Source organism: Melitaea cinxia, chromosome 27, assembly GCF_905220565.1.
Source record: "Melitaea cinxia chromosome 27, ilMelCinx1.1, whole genome shotgun sequence".
NCBI lineage: Eukaryota > Metazoa > Arthropoda > Insecta > Lepidoptera > Nymphalidae > Melitaea > Melitaea cinxia.
This window is the reverse complement of record NC_059420.1, coordinates 10,677,893-10,689,175: the sequence shown is the minus strand read 5'-3', so window position 1 is coordinate 10,689,175 and position 11,283 is coordinate 10,677,893. Positions and strand designations below refer to the sequence as shown.

The 11,283-nt window shown below is 34.8% G+C and overlaps 1 protein-coding gene across 1 annotated transcript; it reads left to right on the top strand.

Moving 5' to 3' along the window:
- The first annotated feature begins 672 nt into the window (after positions 1–672).
- LOC123667016 (acyl-CoA Delta(11) desaturase-like) lies at positions 673–9,773 on the top strand. The gene is made up of 5 exons (XM_045601025.1): positions 673–931; positions 5,827–6,039; positions 7,302–7,476; positions 8,614–8,775; positions 9,338–9,773. The coding sequence occupies exons 1-5, from the start codon at positions 673–675 to the stop codon at positions 9,771–9,773; spliced, it is 1,245 nt and encodes a 414-aa protein (XP_045456981.1).
- The last annotated feature ends 1,510 nt before the right edge of the window (positions 9,774–11,283 follow it).

Genomic DNA, 11,283 nt, shown 5'->3' with positions numbered 1-11,283 from the left:
ATTTTTATTTCAGATTTAAATCCATTTAATTGTTAGTAACATATGAAAATTTATAAGCTAATGTTAGGACGACACACTAACACAAGTTGGTTTTCTATGAAGCTGCACCCACCGATACATTAGTGGCGAGTCCCATCGGTCAACGAACACATTCAGCATTCCGCTGGAGGAGCCGCGGGGGCGGGCTAACATGGAGGCGCACCGTTTTCCCATAACGGCGTAAAAGTCATCCGTATCCTCCCCCGCAAACATGCCTGAGACGCTTCAGAACCATGAATGTGTTGTTGTACTGGACCCGTATAAAATATATACAGAAAAAAAAAATAGTTATAAATACTGTCATCTGTCAGAATTGGCTGATAAGTTTTTATTTATTTTTAATAAAAGCAAAGACAAAAAATATTAAATTAAATACTGTCATTGTCAGATTATTATTACATACTCGTATTGTCAGTAATAAAAAAACGTTACAACCTATTTATGATGTTAATTTTGTTAATACAAACTAAGATAAAAAATAAATTAAAAAAGCTGTCATCTGTCACATCTATTGGGAATACAATCCGAGATAATAAAATAAAATCACTGTCACTCGTTAGAATCTGCTGTTACGTTAAATTTTAGTAAAGAAATGTGACATTACAAGATATCTGATAATTAAAAATCATTAAAATGGCAAAAGATAGTTTAAAAGCAACCACTGTTACTGAAATGTCGATCAACGATCGCTACAAAAAGTGCGCGCTTCTGAATACAATACAACACATTGACATAATGGGCAGGAAACGTTCAAATTATTTAGAAAATAGGAGATATCTTAATCCAGTATCTATATCATCTGTGTCCTGTTCTCCGAATTTGTCTGAATGTACTATGAAAAAAGATTTGGAGGGAAAACTGAGCAAATTATCAGTTACAACAAAAGTATCAGGTTTATACCCCGGACATGACATTCTGTCAAAAAAGTACCACAGATACAAGCAAACTAAAGTAAAAAATAATGTTCTTTGTAATTGTTCTTGATAAATAAATGTTAATAACTGAAATTATCATTTCTTGTAATATTTTATAAGAAATTTATTTAGGGATTTTACAATATTATACATACAATCTCCCCACCGTGCCTCGGAGAGCGCGTTAAGCCGTCGGTCCCGGTTGTTATCATGTACACCTGATAGCGATCGTTACTCATTGTAGGGAATATATCCACCAACCCGCATTGGAGCAGCGTGGTGGATTAAGCTCCGATCCTTCCCCAACATGGAGAAAGAGGCCTATGCCCAGTAGTGGGATATTACAGGCTAAAGCGCGACTAATAAAATCATAATTTAAAAAGTGATTTTTAAACGTACTTGGATAAACGAATTTTTGTTTTGATTAACTTTTCACCGACCGATGTGTCTCACAAAGCGGGTAGTTGAAAATATATTTTGATATTTGATTCAAATGTAGACGTATTTGCCTTTTAGTATTAATATATAACAAAACCATTATCACTTATCATATAAAACTTAAAAATAAGTTTATAGGTACTCAAAGAAGTGGTATTTTAAGCAAAGGTGGTAAGGTGTCGGTCCTATCTACGCTTGGAAGGCTGAATAATAACTTTGTAAGTAAATTGTGGCTAGGCTTTAGATTAAGAACCGTCATTTTGAAGTTGGATAGGTTAGGGCTATTTTTTTTGTAACGAAATTATGCCGATAAACTATCAAATTTTGAGCTTAGATAATTCGACGGTTCTTAATCTAAAGCCTTGCCTAAATTATTTAACAAATACATATTTTATAATTATAAATATGTCTAATATACACACTTGGTCGTCTGCCCTGTGTGTCTGGTAGGCAAATTAATACTTGTGTTTTAAACAACTACCGGTGGATGTAGATATGTATATAAGTTTTTTAATAAGTGTGCATATAAAAAGCACAAATATATAATACGTGAAACAAAAACTTTTTACGAAAATTGCCGCGGGTGGAGGAGTATGAAATTTCGTACACTTATAGTTTATATAGAGAAGTGCAGAATGCTAATATTTCTGTAATGCATAAAAAATACTAAAATCAATAAATAAATAAAAAACATTACACACACTATATACCATGTATTTAACAGACGAATATGTACTTTTATTTATTATTATAGAAGTATAGCCTTTGACAACAGAACCGTAATAATGTTTAAGCTTATAATTTAATTATGGTCGAATTTCGACCACTGGGCGATCACTAGTATTAATAAATACGTAGACATTTTACACACACTCGGGAAAACAGCCTCCGGCGCAGAAAGTAGTCACTGCAATCTACGCCGATGGGTTAGTGAATAATATTATTTATAGAACTTCAATAAAGGAGGAGGTTCTCAGTTCGATTGAATTTTTTTTTACGTCTGTAACCTTAATTAATTTTATACTACCTACCTTAACCTTAATTAGTCTATTTACTGAGGGTCATTAGAGGCTTTGATATATATACCATTCTACTACTTACCATACTATATAGATTATGTAGGGTTGTAAGTAAGACTTATTTATTTTTTTATTTAAACACACAAACAAACACACAGACAGATAGACAGACAAAAATTGTAAAAAATGTTAGTTTAGTATATGTAGCGAATATACATTTAGTAAAAAGCGCTTATTCTAATATTACAAACAGACATTCAAATATTTTTTTTAATTTTATTTTATAGATTTAAAAAAGAGCTATCAAAATATGGAGTTGACTTTATGAGGTGTGTTCTTTTAGTATTTCAAAGCCACATTCCAGATATAACCGTAGGCAATCATAGCTTAGTAGTTATTAATTTAGACGTGGTAGTCCACTGACCGCAGAAAATTTTATGGCATAACAAAACATTACAATAAGGGCATGTTTCACCGGTTGTAGATAACGCTATTTGACGGATGACAGTATCCAACAGATAAGTTTTTGATGTAATAGTCTCTTTCAGTATCGAAACACCGTATTTATCAGATACTTCTATTCGCAAAATTGAACCTATAAACTGTAGTTTATTAATTGAGTTGAAAGAGGTCCCAATGGCCTATTCTACCGTCTGCTGTGAAAGTCTAACCATACCTTTTTCTTGTTCTTTGCCAAAAAAGTCTGGAAGAAATTTCAAACTCCTAAACTAATCTCTGGAACTACTGGTTCGTATTGAAAAAATAATTTTGGATTGGATAGGAATAGGAAGGGTATAGGCTATTAAATAACGCGTGTGGCGCCCAGGGCACAGCTAGTTTGAATCTAAATCAAAATCAAAAACAGCTTTATTTAAATAGGATCCAAAAGCACATTCGAATCGTCATTTTACAAATTAAAACTTTAAAAATAAATTATTATTTTTGTAGAAGTAAAGCTACCACCGATTCGGAATGTAGATTCTGCAGAGAAGAATCCGCAAGAAACTCCGCAGTGAATATGTTATATAATATATATATAAAAAAGTATTTATTATGATTTTTAGATGCCCGACGTTTTGAATACTTTAACAGCAACCTTGGTCACGGGAGAACGCCGTCCTCCGAAAAAGGTTGTTTCATTATAATGCGCGAAATTATATATGTAAAAATATCGTACTTAAGTAGTTTATTAAAAAAATATCTTAACAATTAAGTATTATATTTAAATTACTAGTCTCACGATGCAATAACTTATTTTGGAAATATTTATTTATTTATTTATTTATACTTTATTGTACACCACAACTACATTTTAAACAATAAACACATTTAAAAAACATTTACAGACTGTGAAGTACAATTGGCGGACTTATGGCTATTTAGCCATTTCTTCCAGACAACCCAAAATCATCATCACAAAAATATCATCATTTAATCTTTTGCACTTAACGCGACGTACAAAATTTTTAATTATTCACATGAGGAATACATTTATTTCAATAGCGGTCGAAATACCAGTGTCGTACCAACTCTGATCGTTCATTGTTCAGTTTCCATTGGGTGAGTATTTTGCAATTATTGGTTAAGTTTATTTATTATCGGTCGCAGTCTTGTCCGCGTCAGTTCCGATTCTAGTGGAATTCCGGGAGAGATAATAGCTGTAAACAGTTGACTTATATGCAATGATGTACAATAATGAATATTTATTCATTGTACACCATAAACGAATAGTGAAAGAATAAAATAAAGACAAAATAAACAAAAGGTTTCAAAAGAGCGATCTCTTTCAGACAACTTTTGATTTTTGTGATACTGCAGAGTTATTTATCGATTCCCTCAGCAGCTACGAGGCAGGCACATCGTAAACCAGAGCTTGTTGTATTTCCTTGAAAAAGAGAAAATACTTCCTCCCAATATGAGTTTTGAGTAGGGAAGCCAACTATCAATGGTGTAACTGAAATGTCAATTTTTATTGAACAACACCAAGATAAAAAGGATTTGTCTTTTTGATGTATTGGCTTTGGTATTTTTTTAGGTTTTTAGGTCTGTAATGCAGGGCCTACTTGGCCAATCTGCCGCCGAAACGCCGGACCAGCGAGCGATAGATCGGGGATGTATCGTCCTCAATGCACGGTCCTGAGAAGGGAGGTGATTTTTGTGTTCGAGGAAGCCTCTCAGGAGTTACTAATTGCGTCGAGCCCTTAGGAATCCTGTCCGGAATCACGCCCAGGCATGTCGAAGGAACACCCTGAGGTTTTAGTCCGTGCGAATCAGACATACCCTCCAGCTCCCCCGGGCTAGAGGCATCCGTTAAGGATTTCCTCTGGGTCAAAAAAAAGGTTGTGATTAACCACTTGTATCATGAGTATTTGAGTTACGAATCACGGACACAGTAGTTATGAGCTTTATTGAGATACACAGCAGTAAAATCTTGTTCAACTTTGGAGCAGTCCAACTGCTGAAGTACCCTCAATGTCACAGTCAAATAAAACCTCAAGTAATGTCTCAAGTGATTTAAAAAAATCTGAAAACACACGGATCGTAAGCTATACTAGCTGATACAATAAACTTTATCCCGCCTTCCGGGCTCTCAAACGCATTAAAATTTTAAATTATAATAGTTAAGTTTTCCGCGTATTTTTCTTAATATTCAATTTTTTCAACATTGCATTTTCTGAGTATTTTTTCGTATTTTCTGAGATTATTATCCATAGTAATGTATATATATTTTTTTACACCACCAGAAAAAAAACCTACTGACTTTTTTAAAAAAGCTGATATTCTGATATGAGAATTTTCGACTAAAAATTAGCATGCTTTTTCGATATTAAGTCAAAATAAGGTGAAAAATAAATATTTCAAATAAAAAAAATTACAATGTGTTTGGGGCATAAAAAGGTTATTTTTCACCAAATTTCTGGTTTTTTTTTTGTAAAAGATAAAAATAAAAAACGACCAACTTGGTTTTTTGAATTATTCACAAACATTTTGAGGTTATGTGAAAAAAGTGTAAAACAGAAGTTGTAGCAGTCTTTTTACTACCAATATCTTTGCTATTAAATTTTTTTCTATAGGACTTATAGTTTTGCCAAAAATCGAGATAAACTTCAGGCCTGGTTTTAGCTTATAGACGTCTGTAACACCAGAAGTATCGCAAGCGCGTTATCCTATACCCTATTCCCAATTCCTCCCAGGAGCTCTAGTCACCATACTCACCGATAAACCTGCTTGAAAAATCTTCCTCCCTTCTTCCCTCCCTTTGTCTATTGTTAGGATAAAATCTGTTACATAGACTTTATCCAAACAATAGGAAACACTAAAAATAACTATCTGATTAGTGCAGTCGTTCAGAATTTATGCACGCACATACAAATCCGCGATTTATTTTTATTTATATCTATTTAATTTTTCCGCAGATAAAATCATGACAGTCTCAAAAACGGACACCATCACAGAGCAACCTGTAAACGAAGAAGTTCATTTCGAAAAGCTGGTTGCGCCTCAAGCAGCACCACGAAAATATGAAGTCGTTAAGTTTAACCTGATGACCTTCGGTTACGGCCATCTAGCGGCTTTGTACGGGTTATACCTCTTGTGCACAGTTGCTACCTGGAAAACTATTATATTTCGTAAGTAATGTTTGTAAATAATAAGATAGGCACTAGTTCTCCATTGACGACGGGTTGGCGCAACGGTTACAGCCCTGGTTTCTGGTTCTGGGTGTATATGCACTGCTGGACATAGGCCTCCACAAGTTCGTGCCAAAAATTGCGTGATCTCATGTGTGGTGCCCATAGTCACCACGCCGGGCAGGCGGGTTGGTGAGTGCAGGACTGGCTTTGTCGCACCGAAGACGGTGCTGCCCGTCTTCAGCCTGTGTATTTCAAAGCCAGCAGTTGGATGGTTATCCTGCCATCGGTCGGCTTTTTAAGTTCCAAGATTCTTTACTGCGGTAACCACACAGCATAAAAGACATCGAAATAAAAAAAAATGTGAAAATATCACAAAAATAATACAGCGCTTCTACAATTAAAAATAATTCTGCGTTTTGTAGTAAAGAAAATAAATGTTTTTTTTTAATGTTTCATCTCTGCCTGCCGCACGTCACAGCTCAATTTTTTAACCGACTTCCAAAAAAGGAGGAGGTTCTCAAATCGACTGTATTTTTTTTTAATGTATGTTACATCAGAACTTTTGTAGACCGATTTCGACAAATTTTGTTATAATCGAAAGGTGGTGTGTGCCAATTTTTCCCATTTAAATCTATTTGAGATCTAACAACTACTTTTCGAGTTATATCTAATAATGTGTTTTTACTTGACGCTTTTTTCGTCGACCTACGTTGTATTATACCGCATAACTTTCTACTGGATGTACCGATTTTGATAATTCTTTTTTCTTAGAAAGAAGATATCCCCAGTACTATGATAAGGAAACCAGGATCTGATGATGGGATCCCAGAGAAATCGAGGGAAACTCTTGAAAATCCGCAATAACTTTTTACTGGGTGTACCGATTTTAATAATTTTTAATTTAATCGAAAGCTGATGTTTGTCATGTGGTCACATATAAATTTTATTGAGATCTGATAACTACTTTTTGAGTAATCTTTGATAACGCGTAGTTACTTGACTATTTTTTCGTCTATATACGTTGTATTACTCGTCGATGTAATTGAAGTCGGTTTTTTTTTTCGTTTGCGAGCAAACACAATTATTTTAATATTCTATTTTACTTCGAATGCAAAATGTTCTTTGAAACAAATGTTAGTTTTTATATATATTACATACATTGTATAATATCATGCTTAAAATCGCAGATATATTATTTACCTAAATAATTTTGTTATTGCACAATTAAGTATTATTCTCAATCGTGCTTTCTGTTTTAGATTTTATAATATTTATTCTATCTTCTGTCGGTATAACGGCTGGATCACATCGTCTATGGACGCATAAGGCTTACAAGGCGAAACGGCCCTTGCAAATTATATTAATGATCATGACTACTTTCGCATTTCAAAATACTGTAGTCGAGTGGGTGCGGGACCATCGAATGCATCACAGGTAAGTTCTCTTAATCCATCATCTCTTAATCCTGCCCAGACAGGACAATCTCTCACTCAATAGATATTTATCCTGTCTTGCGAACTGTCAAATGCCAGAAATTGCAAACTTTTTATTAAGTATAATCGTAATTTCTTATTATGTAATAATTTTTTAACATGTATCAGAACACTTGAATAAAATAATAAATGGCATGGGTTAAATTATTCTCAAGTTAAAGCTTTCTCAATGCACTGTTCGCCAAAATGAATTGGCACTCCACTTTAGAACCGAATGGAATCCCTTGATAAAGTCTAATGAATATTAGAGGTCTATGCTATTCTTACTAACATGTGTACATCCAAGTAGCATCGAAAAATCGATTCGATTTATAGACACGCACTAACTATGTGAAAGAGATGATCGACAATGTGGTAAACACGGTGATCATACTGACATATTTTGCCATCTCATCATCAAAATCTTTGACAGGAGACGACACCATGCTATTTTTAATTTCTACGATTTTATTTTTGTGTTACCCACACATTAGGAATTCAAACATTTTTGAATATCATATCAAAAATTGACCGCTCCAGCGTATCGGCGCTCTAGCCAATTAAGTTATGGAACGATGTACTCGCTAGATCGAAAATTTTGATATGATGATTTTTATATTCGGTTTAAGCGAACCGTGGCGCCGTCTATAGTGGGCTCTCTACAGAAACCCGTAACTATTCAAAGTTTCATATTACAATGAAAATCTTAGCTTTAATGTTTAAAAAGTTTACTAGTAATATTTTAGTTTTACAAACGTCATATTATACAGTCGTGTGACTGAAATTACGTCACTTCCGTTATATATTTTTCTTACGGTTTCAGTATCACATTTTTTTCAGTTCGGTCGCCCAGCCAAATGTCAAGCCTGCCGTTAGGAACTTCGTTCCAATAGGTAACAGCCGACTGGTATAGCTACATATTTTTTTTTGATAAACATACTTATAAATGATACATATATAGATATATAAATAAATTTTTATATTACACCCAGACTCGGGGTGGGAATCGAACCCACAACCCTCGGAGCAGAAAGCAGGTTCACTACAAACTGCGCCACCGGGCTAGGCATGTAGGACTAATATGTAATTGTTTTATCAGATACAGCGACACGGACGCTGATCCACATAATGCAACGCGGGGCTTCTTCTACTCCCACATAGGCTGGCTGTTAGTGAGGAAACACGAGGAGGTGAAGAAGCGTGGAAAGTTTGTCGACATGTCGGACATTTATGCAAATCCTGTACTTATGTTTCAGAGAAGGTAAGTAACTAGGAGAGAGCTATCGTGCTGTGTGGCTACGGCACTAAAGAATTTAGCCACCCCCTCTCTTCCCGTGGGTGTCGTAAGAGGCGACTAAGGGATAACAAGGTTCCACAACCACCTTGGAACTTAAGAAGCCGACCGATGGCGGGATAACCATCCAACTGCTGGCTTTGAAATACACAGGCCGAAGACGGGCAGCAGCGTCTTCGGTGCGACAAAGCCAGTACTGCGGTCACCAACCCGCCTGCCTAGCGTGGTGACTATGGGCAAAACACATGAGTTCACGTTATTTTTGGCGTAAACTTGTGGAGGCCTATGTCCACCAGTGGACTGTATAGGCTGTAATGATGAAGTAACTAGGCCCTGCGTGAATGAGGGTCAGCCTAAGTTTACATGACCAATTTCAATCACTCTCTTACTATTTTAAAGCTACATTCTGATCTGTATAGTTGTGTCTGTGAATATAGGTGCATATATACCCCAGAAATCATTTCTAGGTTGTCATTTTTAATCTAGGTCATTTTCTAAAATAGGTTAAATGATTTTATTTCGTTTGCAGATACGCAATTCCGTTCATAGGAACTGTGTGCTTCTTACTCCCAACTGTCATACCGATGTACTTCTTCGGCGAAACATTGAAAACAGCTTGGCATATTACTGTCTTACGTTATATTGTTAATCTACATGGTACATTTTTAGTCAACAGTGCAGCCCATTTATACGGCACTAAACCCTACGACAAAACCATAAAACCTGCGCAGAATTCATGGGTTTCGTTTATAACTTTCGGTGAGGGTTTTCATAATTATCACCATGTCTTTCCATGGGATTACAAGACAGCGGAACTGGGTAACAACGCTCTGAATTTGACAACTTTGTTCATCGATTTCTTCGCGTGGCTGGGATGGGCTTACGACCTCAAGACAGCGTCTGATGACATGATCAAGGCAAGGTCAGAGAGAAGAGGCGACGGAAAAAGCAGTTGGGGATTTTAATATTTAACGAAATTATCAATAAATTATCGAATACATTATAAATATTTAATGAAATAATATTAATAAATGTATGTCCATTATAATTATAATAAGTAAATTATTATGCAATTATTAAAGTAATTATTTTTTATAAATAATATGATATTGTTTTTGTTACTTGAACGATATATATATTTACGTATTTACTAACTTTGTTCAAAATTGTTGAATGTTCAAAATTCGTCTTTTTGTCATTAATGTTTTAAGTTAACCTACTTGTATGTTTGAATTAACCAATCTGCAGTGTAGCTGAGTAACATTTTTATTTTTTATTATTATTTGTAAGGGTATTTTGTCAGTCTTTAGTTAATTTAACTGTGAGTAATTATCACAAAGAAAGCTGAAAAATACTTTAGGAAATATAAAAAAGTACGTGCGTAATATAGTAGTGTCAGAAGTGAAACTTCTTTGGCAAACTAATTTTTAAGTGTCGTTTATATTTATAGTAATATAATTTAATTAAATTTTATACAAATCTAAAGCTTTCGATTTCCATCCCAGCGCCATCGACAAGACGTTGCCGTTTCATCAAAACGTTGCCGTTTCATCAAAACGTTGCCGTTTCATCAAAACGTTGCCGTTTCATCAAAACGTTGCAGTTTCATCCGTAAAAATTTTACCCTCATGCGCCTAAAGAAGTTTCACTTCAAAAATATTATGAACAAAAATAAAATAAAAGGTGGCCTTATCGCTAACATAACCATCAACTCTTACTAATAAGATTGAGTTCTAAGTAAAAATATGAAGGGGGCGCAAATTCTATGTAAAACGGGATAAGTATCACACTTTGTGAAAAAATTTAATATTAATAAACTATTTAATAATAATCATCATCATCATTTCAGCCTACCACAGTCCACTGCTGAATATAGGCCTCCACAAGTTCACGCCAAAAATGGTGTGAACTCATGTGTGTTACCCATAGTCACCACGCTGGGCAGGCGGGTTGGTGATCGATAAAATAATGTTATCTAGCAATACCCGTGCGAATAATTCGCACTAAATTAATAAAAAAATTACCGACCGTCAATAATGTTGACGTTGTGTCAAAATTAAAGCCGTCATATATATAATTCTAATAAATAAATAATTTCCAAAATCAAAAACGATAATTTTTTTAAGTTTTGGATGCCTGTAGAGCAAGCGATTATCTATAAAATGATATATAATTTATGTGGAGTAATTGTGAGGTTTTTTCTAAAAAGGGAGGCAAACATCTTAACCATAGCGTATTAATATATATGATGATGTCAAACAAGCGTATGACTCACCTGATGGCAAGCGATTACCGTAGCTTATAGACATCTGCAACAACACAAGATTCGCAAGCGTGCTGCCGACCCTATCTCTAATTCCCCCAAGGAGCTATGGTCACCTTACTCGCCATCAGAAACACAACACTGCTTAAAAACTGTATTATTTAGATGTGATCTTCTAAGGCTGAGGTACTTCTCCAGTCGAGCTGCTCCAT

What these genes read in the sequence shown, in the direction of transcription:
- LOC123667016 (XM_045601025.1), top strand. Translation starts at nt 673, where the DNA reads ATGGCAAAAGATAGTTTAAAAGCAACCACTGTTACTGAAATGTCGATC. An exon ending in GACCATCGAATGCATCACAG is followed by an intron (nt 7,477 to 8,613) that starts GTAAGTTCTCTT and finishes TTGTTTTATCAG; the next exon opens with ATACAGCGACACGGACGCTG. An exon ending in GTACTTATGTTTCAGAGAAG is followed by an intron (nt 8,776 to 9,337) that starts GTAAGTAACTAG and finishes TTTCGTTTGCAG; the next exon opens with ATACGCAATTCCGTTCATAG.